The following is a 13520-nucleotide window of genomic DNA, read 5'->3' on the forward strand; positions in this document are numbered from 1 at the left end:
CCGGCAGAATGCCAGAAAATGGCCGCCGGAGCTCTCAGGGGAGGAGTGGGGCTGAGGGCGGCGCCAGCAAAGAGCGGGAATCTGGGGTCCCCACAGTGGTCAGTGAGGGGGGAGGAAGACATGCAGGATGCTCCAGCCCTCACATCCGACGTCATGTCGGTAATCCCGCCCTTACCCCTGATAGGCAGGCCCGGGGGCGGGATTTTCGCGACTAGGCCGCGGTGAAGCCGGGGACTAAATTTGAGGCCGCGCCCGACAAGCAGGCACGGTCGGCGCAGAAGTCCACCCTCCTCCTCAATTTCACAACTACTGCGGCTTCCGGGAAGAAGGTGCGCTCCCTGCACAGTCCCCTATGGGGACACAGAGTACCTTTAAGTTGCAGGGCCCGGTCCCTGAGGTTGAAGAGGCTCCGGTCCGGCAGGTTCCACCAGGGGCTGCGGATGGAGCACGGTCCCAGCAAATGGATGACCGCTCTGGATCCCACTTCTCCCAGAGCCGCATAAGGGATGGTGAAGGAGACGGCATGTGGCTCCAGCCTCCATACCCGCAATGGGTACCTCAACCTTAACAACACCGCCGACATAGTGGGGTGAGAAGGGAACATGCCGGGGGCCCCGTGGGGGCCCTCTTTTCTTCCAACCGACATAACTAAGTATGAGAATGCATGAGTGGATGTGTGCCTCCTTCCACACAAAGCATAAAACTGAGGAGCCCGTGGTCCACGGGAGGGTGTATAGGCAGAGGGGAGGGGTTACACTTTTTAAAGTGTAATACTTTGTGTGGCCTCCGAAGGCAGAAGCTATACACCCAATTGTCTGGGTCTCCCAATTGAGCGACAAAGAAAATATCCCTTCATAAGTTCTATGAAGAGAAGCATGCTCTGATTAATAACTCTTGGAACAGATTTCATAAAAAATGGGACCCAAGGACTGACTTTATTAACAACAATACATAAAATTTTAAACCTAATCTAGTTCTAATTCTGGTATAAACGTAATACATGATACTTATTCAATTAGTTTAATAAGAAAATTGTCTACATCCATCTGCTGACATATTATTTGAAAATCATACTGTGTAAATTCTTAATCCAACTGTATGTCATAGTTTTTACCAATGTTATTTGTTTTGTTTCTCCTTTTGTATCTGTCTATATTATTTGTTTGATATAGCATGAAGTAATGCTATACGGCACATTCTGTTTTATTGTTTTTGTTAGACCTGTTTTATGTATGAACTTTGAAAACCTAATAAAAATTATTGAATCCTAAAATTATTAATATTATGTGAACCACAAAAGAAGGGAATTTTGTATACTTACCGTAAATTCCTTTTCTTCTAGCTCCAATTGGGAGACCCAGACAATTGGGTGTATAGCTACTGCCTCCGGAGGCCACACAAAGTATTACACTCAAAAGTGTAAGGCCCCTCCCCTTCTGGCTATACACCCCCAGTGGGATCACTGGCTCACCAGTTTAGTGCAAAAGCAAGAAGGAGGAAAGCCAATAACTGGTTTAAAGACCAATTCAATCCGAAGAAACATCGGAGAACTGCAACCATTCACATGAACAACATGTGTACCGAAAAAAACCCTAAGAAAACAGGGCGGGTGCTGGGTCTCCCAATTGGAGCTAGAAGAAAAGGAATTTACGGTAAGTATACAAAATTCCCTTCTTCTTTGTCGCTCCATTGGGAGACCCAGACAATTGGGACGTCCAAAAGCAGTCCCTGGGTGGGTAAAAGAATACCTCGTGGTAGGGCCGTCAAACAGCCCTTTCGTACAGGTGGGCAACCGCCGCCTGAAGGACTTGTCTACCTAGGCTGGCGTCTGCCGAAGCGTAGGTATGCACCTGATAATGCTTGGTAAAAGTGTGCAGACTCGACCAGGTAGGTGCCTGGCACACCTGCTGAGCCGTAGCCTGGTGCCGTAATGCCCAGGACGCACCCACGGCTCTGGTAGAATGGGCATTCAGCCCTGAGGGAACCGGGAGCCTAGCAGAACGGTAGGTTTCAAGAATTGGTTCCTTGATCCACCGAGTCAGGGTGGATTTGGAAGCTTGCGACCCTTTACGCTGACCAGCGACAAGGACAAAGAGTGCATCCGGGCGGCACAGGAGCGCCGTGCGGGAATGTAGATCCTGAGTGCTCTCACCAGATCCAACAGATGCAAATCCTTTTCCAATTGATGGACTGGATGAGGACACAAAGAAGGTAAGGTGATATCTTGATTGAGATGAAAGTGGGATACCACCTTAGGGAGAAAGTCCGGAATCGGACGCCGAACCCCCTTGTCCTGGTGAAGACCAGGAATGTAGATTTGCATGACAGCGCTGCTAGCTCGGACACTCTCTGAAGAGACGTGACCGCTACTAGAAAGGCCACTTTCTGTGAAAGACGGAAAAGGGAAACAACTTTCAAAGGCTCGAAAGGCGGCTTCAAGAGAGTCATTAGAACCTTGTTCAGACTCCAGAGCTCTAACGGCCGCTTGTACGGAGTGATGAGAAGACAAACTCCCTGCAGGAACGTGCGTACCTGCGGAAGTCGGCTAGGCGTTTCTGAAAAAATACAGATAGCGCTGAGACTTGTCCTTTAAGGGAGCTGAGCGACCAACCATTTTCCAACCAAGATTGTAGGAAGGAAGGAAAAATAGGCGATGCAAATGGCCAGGGAGAAACTCCTTGAGCAGAGCACCAAGATAAGAATATCTTCCACGATCTGTGGTAGATCTTGGCGGACGTTGGTTTCTTGGCCTGCGTCATGGTGACAACCACTCCTGAGATAATCCTGAAGACGCTAGGATCCAGGACTCAATGGCTACACCGTCATGTTCAGGGCCGCAGAGTTCAGATGGAAAAAAGGGCCCTTGAAACAGCAAGTCTGGTCGGTCTGGTAGTGCCCACGGTTGACCTACCGTGAGGTACCACAGATCCGGGAACCCCGACCTCCTCGGCCAATCTGGAGCGACGAGGATGGCGCGGCGACAGTCGGACTTGATCTTGCGCAGCACTCTGGGCAACAATGCCAGAGGTGGGACACATAAGGTAGCCGGGACTGCGACCAATGTTGAACTGAGGCGTCCGCCGCCAGAGCTCGATGATCGTGAGACTGTGCTATGAAGCCGGGACAATGTTGTTGTGCCGTGACGCCATTATGTCGACGTCCGGCATCCCGCAGCGGCGACAGATCTCCTGAAACCCGTCCGGGTGAAGAAACTATTCCCCTGCGTCCATACCCTGGCGACTGAGGAAGTCTGCTTCCTAGTTTACCACGCCTGGGATGTGAACTGCGGATATGGTGGATGCCGTGTCTTCCACCCACGTCAGAATCCGCCGGCTTCCTGGAAGGCTTGCCGGCTGCGTGTTCTTCCGTGGTGGTTGATGTATGCCACCGCTGTGGAGATATCCGACTGAATTCGGATGTGCTTGCTTTTCAGCCACTGCTGGAAGGCTTGTAGGACAAGATACACTGCTCTGATTCCCAGAACATTGATCTGAAGGGTGGACTCTTGCTGAATCCACGTATCTTGAGCCCTGTGGTAGAGAAAAACTGCTCCCCACTCTGATAGACTCGTGCCTGTCGTAACTACCGCCCAGGATGGGGGTAGGAAGGACCTTTTTTCTGACCATGAGGTGGGAAGAAGCCACCACCGTAGAGATTCTTTGGCCGCCTGAGAAAGGGAGACGTCTCTGTCGATGGGCGTCGACCTCCCGTCTCATTGGCGGAGAATGTCCCATTGTAGTGGACGCAGATGAAACTGCGCGAAAGGGACTGCCGCCATTGCTACCATCTTACGTGAGAAGTGCATGAGGCGTCTCAATGTGTGCGACTGATCCTAAGGAGAGATTGCAGCCTTGTCTGTAGTGAACGCTGTTTGTCTAGCGGAAGCTTCACTATCGCTGAGAGAGTATGAAACTCCATGCCTAGATATGTTAGTGATTGGCCCGGGGTCGGATCTGACTTTGAAAAGTTGATGATCCACCCGAAACTCTGGAGAGTCTCCAGCGCAACGTTCGGCTGTGTTGGCATGTTCCTTAAGAGGGTGCCTTGACAAGTAGATCTCCCAAATACGGGATCACAGAGTGACCTTTAGATTGCAGGACTGGTACTACTGCTGCCATGACCTTAGCGAAGACCCGTGGGGCTATCGCCAGCCGGAAGGCAGAGTTACGAACTGAAGGTGTTCGCGTCTTATAACAAAGCGTAGAAACGCTGGAGCTCTGGATCAATCGGCACGTGGGGATAAGCATCCTTGACGTCTATCGATGTTAGGAAATTTCCTTGAAACATTGAGGCGATGACGGAGCGGGGGGATTACATCCGGAACCGCCTGGTGTTCACGAGCTGGTTGAGCCGTGTTAGATCCAGAACGGGACGGAAATACTCGTCCTTTCTTGGCACCGCAAATAATTCGGAGTAAAAACCGTGACCTTGTTCCTGAAGAGGAACGGGGGTCACCACTCGTTGTGCCTTTAGAGTGCCCACCGCCTGTAGAAGAGCATCGGCTCGGTCGGGAGGTGGAGAAGTTCAGAAGAATTGAGTTGGAGGACGAGAACTGAACTCTATCCTGTACCCGTGAGACAGAATGTCTCTCACCCAGCGGTCTTTGACCTGTGACAGCTAAATATCGCCAAGGCGGGAGAGCCTGCTACCGACCGAGGATGCGAGAGAGGAGGCCGCAAGTCATGAGGAAGCCTCTTGGAAGCGGGTGTTCAGGCTGTCTTTTTTGGGCGTGACTGAGCCCGCCAAGAAACTGAGCTCCTCTGATCCTTTTGAGTCCTCTTTGGACGAGGAGAAATGGGACCTGCCCGAGCCTTGAAAAGACCGAAAACCCCGACTGTCCCTTGGTATGTTGGGGTTTGTTTTGTCTGGGCTGAGGTAAGGAAGAATCCTTACTCTTGAACTGTTTAATGATTACATCTCACGCACACTAAACAGTCGGTCAGCAGAACAAGGCAAACTGGTTAAGCCCTTTTTTGGAAGCAGAATCTGCCTTCCATTCAGTTAACACCCAGGCCCTGCGTAAAACCACGGAGTTAGCGGACGCCACTGCCGTACGGGTCGTAGAGTCTAGGACAGCATTAATCGCATAAGACGCAAATGCAGACATTTGAGCGGTTAAGGATGACACTTGCGGAACAGATGTACGTGTGACCGTGTCCATCTGTGTAAGACAAGCTGAAGTAGCTTGGAGTGCCTCTACGGCTGCGAATGCTGGAGCTAACAGCGCGCCGATAGCCTCATAGATGGATTTCGACCAGAGATCCCTCTGTCTGTCAGTGGCATCTTTAAGTGCAGCCCCATCTTCCACTGCAACTATGGATCTAGCTGCAAGCTGGAGATTGGAGGATGCCCCTTGGGACACTGGGTCCAGCCATTGCCCACGTCAGGGGGTAGGGATAACGTGTATCCTCAGCCGTTTGGAGAAGCGCTTAACTGGATAAGCGTGGTGTTCCTGGACTGCCTGTGTAAAGTCAGGGTGGTCAAGGAAAGTATTTAATTTACGCTTGGGATACGTGAATGGAATTTCTCCTGCTATGAAGCTGACTCTTCCACTGGAGGAGCTGGGGGAGAAATAACTAACATTCTATTGATGGACGCTATGAGATTATTGACTATGGCGTCACCATCAGGTGTATCCAGATTGAGAGCGGTCTCAGGATTAGATCTTGAGCAGCTACCTCCGCCACATCACACAGAGAGTCCGCTTGCTGGGACCCTGACTAGTGCGATGAAGTCGAGGGCCGCTCATAGTGAGCCTCTCAGGCTGTCTGGGACTGTCGTCCGTGTCAGAGCCGTCACTCTGGGAAGCACATGACACCCTCGGAGCTCAAAGTTGTTCCCACTGAGGGGGACCATGGATAATGAATGAACAGTGGCCATGGATTTGAGAGACTTGTCTGGACTGCAAGGCTTCTAGTATCATAGCCATAGTCTCAGAAAATCTGTCAGTAAAAACTGCAGGCTCCGTCCCCATGTCCTGGACGATTAGCAGAGACTCCGTAGTATACAATGGGGGTCTATGTACACTGCCGGCCATATAGCCGTACATGCTGTACCGGCTGCATAGAAAACATGTGCTTCTGCACCTCTGTTTTACACAGACAATATGCTGTTATGTCCTCCGCACAATCAAGGAGGGTATATACAAAAATGCAGCTAAATAGTGCAATGCATAGTGAATAAGCATATATGTATATGTGCACTTCGGCACTAGTGGAGTCAGCCCCACAGGTGCTGCTTAACGCCTGGTCACAGCGGTTGTGTGACTCTCCAAATCCCTGCCAGGGATTCCTAAACTTGTCTCTTCTGTCGCTACAGAAAACACTGACAAGAATGGCTGCCGGCGTCCTGTGTAGAGGAGGAAGCCGTGGGCGTGCCTGAGAAAATGCGGGAATCCGGCTTCACAGCGTACACAGTGAGAGGGGTGGAGTATGCAAAGCATACTCCAGCTCTCAGCGCTGCCGGTTTCACAGTGCACACAGTGAGAGGGGTGGAGTATGAAAGCATACTCCAGCTCTCAGCTCTCAGCGCTGCCGTGCTGTGCAGCGTCACGCCCCTACCCTGACTGGCAGGTCTGTGGGCGGAAACGAAGTGAGACTAGGCCGCGCAAGCCGGGGACTCGAGTGATAAGCGCGGCCGGCATATAAGCCTTGGTCGGCGCGGAAGTCCCCGGCGCACCACAAGTCCCAGCCGCGCCCGAAATAAAAATGGCAACGGCGGTTAGCGCGGTAGTCCCCTAATACACTAACACACCCAGCAAGCTGTAGTGTGCGATGGCACTAGTGCGGGCAGCGCCGCCGTCCCTGGCGCACTAACACACCCAGCAATGCTGCCGTGTGTCCGTGCGCGGTCCCCACAGGGACACAGAGTACCTCAACGTAGCAGGGCCATGTCCCTGAGGATACTCCGCTCCATGTCCAGCAGATTCCCAGGAGCTGTGGATGGAGCACGGCCTCAGTGCCTGGAGACCGGTAAGATCCCACTTCACCCAGAGCCGAAAGGGGATGGGGAAGGAAAGCAGCATGTGGGCTCCAGCCTCCGTACCCGCAATGGGTACCTCAACCTTAACAAACACCGCCGACAAAAGTGGGGTGAGAAGGGAGCATGCTGGGGGCCCTAGTATGGGCCCTCTTTTCTTCCATCCGACATAGTCAGCAGCTGCTGCTGACTAAACAGTGGAGCTATGCGTGGATGTCTGACCTCCTTCGCACAAAGCACAAAACTGGTGAGCCAGTGATCCCACTGGGGGTGTATAGCCAGAAGGGGAGGGGCCTTACACTTTTGAGTGTAATACTTTGTGTGGCCTCCGGAGGCAGTAGCTATACACCCAATTGTCTGGGTCTCCCAATGGAGCGACAAAGAAAAGAATTTATATTGAATCCCTTTGGTGTCCAACAATGCTTGTGAATATTATTGTTTGATCAAGATATAATGTTACAATTTTATGTTTAATGTTATTTTTCATGCAGTTTTCCATGAAAGCGGATCTAGAAACATTTCTGAAAAAAAACCCATTAAGAAATAGTATTTTTGCAGTTTGTCTTTTTGGACGACTTTGTGCTACGTGTACCAAACAAAACAGATACAAAAGACTGAAATACTCCAAAATCTCTAACGAACAAAAGAAAATAATATAGCAAGGGAGATCACAAAGCTGTACCTCCGTTTCCATGGCTTCTGGCTCTTTCATAGGAGCATCACTTTCTATTTCAATTTCTCCTTTATGTGTAATCTTGGTGATTGGGCGGCGTTCAACTTCACGCTGTTCTTTCTCAATCATTTCAATGGTCTACAGAATGAATGAAAAGCAGAAATACAAATGGTCAACTGCAGCCAGGTCACCTGTAACCCTGGATATTACTGCATCGTGAATGTGTAGAATAGCAGGTAAAGGTGACACAATAGGAATTGATTTTTTTTTTTTTAGATTATTGTAACCAGATTTCTTCTGCAGTTTTAGAAGATAACTTATTGTATTCCCGATCTTACATCTGGTTTTTGCAGTTTCATGACAAAAACTTGGAAAAAGGAAGCATCATAAAAAAATAAAAAAGAATTGAAACATTGTAAAGTATTAACAACCGCGGGCAGTAAAATTACGTCTTAAATGTCATAATGTTACTGCCCGCGGTCCTCCGGCGGCAGCATGCCGCGATCGGCGCACGTCTCAGCTGATTTTCACAGCTGAGATGTGTGCCTGCTAGGCACGTGCAGAATCGTTATCTGCTCGTGCCAATTAACCCCTTATATGGCGCTGTCAATACGTGACAGTGCCATTATAAGCGCGATTGCGGTAATGTTTTACTTACCGCCCGATACCGGAAGTCACATGACGCGATCATGTGACTCCCGATAGTTGTCATGGTAGCACAGGGTCATGTGATGACTCCTGTACTACACCTGACTTGGTTTCACTTTCGCTGTGCCAGCGGCACAGCAAAAGAGAAAGACAGCGTATCTGCTGTTTACAGCCTTGTAGCTGTGATCAGCAGATAGTGCAGAGCGATCGGAATGCTGATCGCAATAGGCCCCTAGGGGGACTAGTAAAATAAAAAAAAAAGTTAAAAAAAAAAGTTTTAAAAAATTAAAAAAAAACAAAAAACCTAAAAGTTCAAATCACCCCCCATTCGCCCCATTGAAAATTAAAGGGTTAAAAAAATAAAAAATATACACACATTTGGTATCGCCGCGTTCAGAAACGCCCGATCTATCAAAATATAAAATCAATTAATCTGATCAGTATACGGTGTAGCGGCAAAAAAATTCCAAATGCCAAAACGATGGTTTTTTGTCGCCACAACTTTTGCGCAAAATGCAATAAGAGGCGATCAAAACGTAGCATCTGCGCAAAAATGGTACCGTTAAAAACGTCAGCTCGAGAGGCAAAAAATAAGCAGTCATTGAGCCATAGATCCCGAAAAATGAGAACGCTACGGGTCACGGAATATGGCGTAAAACGTGCGCCACTTTTTTCGGACAAACTTCCGATATTTTTTTAACCCCTTATATAAAAGTAAACCTATACATGTTTGGTGTCTACGAACTCGCACTGACCTGAGGCATCACACCCACACATCAGTTTTACCATATAGTGAACACAGTGAATACAATATCTCAAAAACCATAGTGCTATCGCACTTTTTCTGCAATTTTTCAGCATTTGGAATTTTTTTGCCGTTTTCTAGTACACTATATGGTAAAACTGATGGTTTCATTTAAACGTACAACTCGTTCCGCAAAAAATGAGCCCTCACATGACCATATTGACTGAAAAATAAAAAAAGTTACGTCTCTCAGAAAAAGAATGGCGAAAAAAAAAACGGAAAGCGAAAAATCGGCCGGTCGTGAAGAGGTTAATGTTCCATTTTTTTTTTTTTAATATATATTTGAAATGGTATAAAATCGGAAAAATTATTTAAAAGTTGTTGCTATTTTCACCTTTTAAACCCTAGGGACGTAGCTGCTGACATTTGTGTACTGTTAGCTCACATTACGACTGCAGTAAAAGTGGGAAGGATCTGTTCGGAGGTGTCTGACGTCACTACTCTCCGCCTCTTCTGGGTATTTGGATAAAAGAAGATGAAATTCAGGATCACCGTTTAATGCCATTTTGTCAGTGACTGCAATGTGATACTTAGGAGTACTTTGCACACTACGATATCGCAGCTGCGATGTCGGTGGGGTCAAATCGAAAGTGACGCACATCCGGTGTCGCTGTCGATATCGGAGTGTGTAAATCGTTTTTGATACGATTAACGAGCGCAAAAGCGTCGAAATAGTATCAGTGTAGCGTGGGTCATTTCCATAATTTTGGAAAGACAGTTGTTACGATGTTGTTCCTCGTTCCTGCGGCAGCACACATCGCTGTGTGTGAAGCCGCAGGAGCGAGGATTATCTTCTACCTGCGTCCTTCGGCTCACGCCGGCTATGCGGAAGGAAGCAGGTGGGCGGGATGTTTACGTCCTGCTCATCTCCGCCCCTCTGCTTCTATTGGCTGCCTGCCGTGTGATGTCGCTAGGAAGGAGGCGGGTCGCCGGCCAGAGCGACGTCGCAGGACAGGTAAGTCCATGTGAAGCTACTGTAGCGATAATGTTCACTACGGCAGCTATCACAAGATATCGCAGCTGTGATGGAGGCGGGGACTATCGCGCTCGGCATCGCAAGCATCGGCTTGCGATGTCGTAGTGTGCAAAGTACCCCTTAGATGTGGACAGGGTCACAGAAGACTGCTGGCAGAGCAAATTCTGGCTTTCTTGCTAACTGCAGTGAAAATTTAAATGGCGCTCCTTCCACCGCAGCACTATAGACATGCAGAGAATAAAAGCAATTTCTTCATTTTCTGGAGGGGGTTTTGTTTACAGCATTCATTGAATGATAAAAATGACCCATCATCATGATTCTCCAGGTCAGCATGATTATGGTGATCCCAAAATTGTATTCATTTTTTTTTTTGAAAATGTTAAGAAAAAACAGAAGTTAACAAAAAAAATTGTTTGGGAAACCATTTTCTGAAACCCGTTATGTTTTTCATTTTCTTTCAATGGTGATATGCTTAATTTTTTTGTGTAAGGAGTCAATTTTTTTTACTGATATTTTAAAGGTAAATATAATGTTTTGATAGCTTTTTATTGCATTTCTATAGGGACCTGAGGTGATTAGTGTTGAGTGAGTAGTTGACTATTCGTACTAAGTAACGAGTAACCCAAAAGCCGTATTAGTCACTACTCGCACGAATAGTACGGCTTTCGGGTTATTCGCTACTTAGCGAATATTTCCCATTGACACATTGCGCCCGCTACGCGTAACGAATATGCGAGTAGCGGAGAGTACTCGCTAACAGCATAGCGAGTACAAATAGTTAACTACTCACTTAACACTAGAGGTGACCAAAAAACGTATTTCTGGCATTTTGATCATTTTTCTGTTTATGGCATTTACCAAAAGGATTAACTAATTTTAGTCTTTGATAGACCAGACTTTTACAATTGCAGAAATGGCAACTATTTATTTTGTTGTCTTAATTTTTAATGTGGGACAAAGGCGGTATGATTGGTTTTTTTTTCACTATATTTATTCTGCAACTTTATTTTTTTAGTCCCTTTGGGGGACTCGAACTTTATCCTTGAATTCACTTCACTAGACTTCATCCAGTCATGAGAACAAGTCGGGATGCCTGGCATTCTACTATTAAAGTCAGGCACACTGACCTGCTCTCGCTGCTGGAAAAAAGAGAATTTTGTTTACTTACTGTAAATTCTTTTTTTTATAGTTCCGTATTGGGAGACCCAGACCATGGGTGTTTAGCTTCTGCCTCCGGAGGACACACAAAGTACTACACTTAAAAGTGTAGCTCCTCCCTCTGAGCTTATACACCCCCTGGTGAGCAGACCCAGCCAGTTTAGTGCAAAAGCTGAAGGAGAATAGCCACCCACAAGTAGAACAGAGCAAGAGCCGGAACAACCGGAGACTCTGTCCACGACAACAGCCGGTGATAACACGCGGAACAAGAAATTGCCAACAGGCAACAGGGAGGGTGCTGGGTCTCCCAATACGGAACTATAAGAAAAAGAATTTACGGTAAGTAAACAAAATTCTCTTTTTCTTTATCGTTCCTTTGGGAGACCCAGACCATGGGACGTTCCAAAGCAGTCCCTGGGTGGGAAATAAACAGAAAAACTAAGAAGTAGGCAGAACCTAACTTCACAAATGGGCGACAGCCGCCTGAAGGATGCGTCTGCCCAAGCTCGCATCTGCCGAAGCATGAGCATGCACTTGGTAGTGCTTCGAAAAGGTATGCAGGCTAGTCCAAGTGGCAGCCTGACAGACTTGTTGAACCGCAGCCTGGTGCCTGAAAGCCCAAGAGGCACCGACAGCTCTGGTCGAATGTGTCTTGATCCCCGGCGGGGGAGGCACCTGAGTACTCTGGTAGGCGTCCGAAATGGTCGATCTAATCCAACGGGCTAAGGTCGGCTTAGAAGCAGAGAGGCCCTTGCGCCGACCTGTGGTTAGCACAAAAAGAGAAGTGCACCGCCTAAGTGCAGCGGTGTGAGACACATAGATCCGGAGAGCACGCACCAGATCTAGAGTATGCAGCGCTTTCTCAAAGCGATGAACAGGAGCCGGACAAAAGGAAGGTAGGGTAATGTCCTGGTTAAGGTGGAAAGGAGAGACCACCTTAGGAAGAAAGTCCGGAGTCGGACGGAGAACCACCTTGTCTTGATGAAAAACTAAAAAAGGTGACTCCGAAGAGAGCGCAGCCAAATCAGAGACTCTCCTGAGGGAAGTTATGGCCACCAGAAAGGCCACTTTCTGTGAAAGACGATACAAAGAAACTTCCCTAAGAGGCTCAAAGGGGGGTTTCTGCAAAACCGTGAGAACCAAATTAAGGTCCCAGGGATCCAAGGGCCGCCGGTAAGGCGGAATGATGTGAGACGCGCCCTGCATGAAGGTGCGGACCTGAGCCAGCCGAGCGAGACGCCGCTGGAACAGAACTGACAGAGCTGAGACTTGTCCCTTGAGAGAGTTCAGGGACAGTCCTAGCTGCAGACCGGACTGTAGAAAAGACAGAAGGGTCGGCAAGGAGAATGGCCAAGGAGGATGGCCGGTAGAGCGACACCAGGACAGGAAAATTTTCCAAGTCCTGTGATAGATCTTAGCGGAGAAAGACTTATGGGCCCGAGTCATAGTGGAGATTACTTCAGGAGGAATACCAGAAGCCGTCAAAATCCAGGACTCAAGAGCCACGCCGTCAATTTGAGAGCCGCAGAATTCGGGCGGAAAAACGGACCTTGCAAGAGTAGGTCTGGACGGTCCGGGAGATGCCACGGCATTTCTACGGACAGATGGAGCAGGTCTGGATACCAAGCTCGCCTGGGCCAGTCCGGTGCTATGAGGATAACTCGACGGCCCTCCATTCTAATCTTGCGCAGGACTCTGGGCAAGAGAGCTAGAGGGGGAAACACGTAGGACAGCCGAAACTGGGACCAGTCTTGAACCAGAGCGTCCGCGGCGAATGCCTGAGGATCGTGGGAGCGAGCCACGTAAACAGGAACTTTGTTGTTGTGACGGGATGCCATTAGGTCCACGTCCGGAGTGCCCCATTTGCGGCAGATTGACTGAAACACTGCCGGGTGCAGGGACCACTCGCCACCGTCCACGGTTTGACGGCTGAGATAATCTGCCTCCCAGTTTTCCACGCCTGGGATGTGGACTGCGGATATGGTGGACTTGGAGTCCTCCGCCCATTGAAGGATGCGTTGTACCTCCAACATTGCCAGGCGGCTGCGTGTCCCGCCTTGGTGATTGATGTAGGCAACCGCTGTCGCATTGTCTGACTGGACTCGAATGTGCCTGCCCGCCAACAGGTGGTGAAAAGCTAAGAGAGCTAGAAGCACGGCTCTGGTTTCCAGCACATTGATTGAAAGGGCTGACTCGGACGGAGTCCAAGTGCCCTGCGCTCTGTGGTGGAGACATACCGCTCCCCAGCCGGATAGACTGGCATCCGTGGTGAGAATCACCAA

The 13520-nt window shown here is 48.8% G+C and overlaps 1 protein-coding gene across 1 annotated transcript in view; it reads right to left on the reverse strand.

The window, feature by feature from the left end:
- Window positions 1-13520, reverse strand: part of PHF3 (PHD finger protein 3) — a 180498-nt gene that overhangs the window by 64292 nt on the left and 102686 nt on the right. Inside the window, exon 10 of the mRNA XM_075340255.1 lies at window positions 7661-7789. Within this exon, the coding sequence (XP_075196370.1) occupies window positions 7661-7789 (129 nt within the window). The remainder of the gene's footprint in view (window positions 1-7660; window positions 7790-13520) is intronic.

This window comes from Anomaloglossus baeobatrachus, chromosome 3 (assembly GCF_048569485.1).
Source record: "Anomaloglossus baeobatrachus isolate aAnoBae1 chromosome 3, aAnoBae1.hap1, whole genome shotgun sequence".
NCBI lineage: Eukaryota > Metazoa > Chordata > Amphibia > Anura > Aromobatidae > Anomaloglossus > Anomaloglossus baeobatrachus.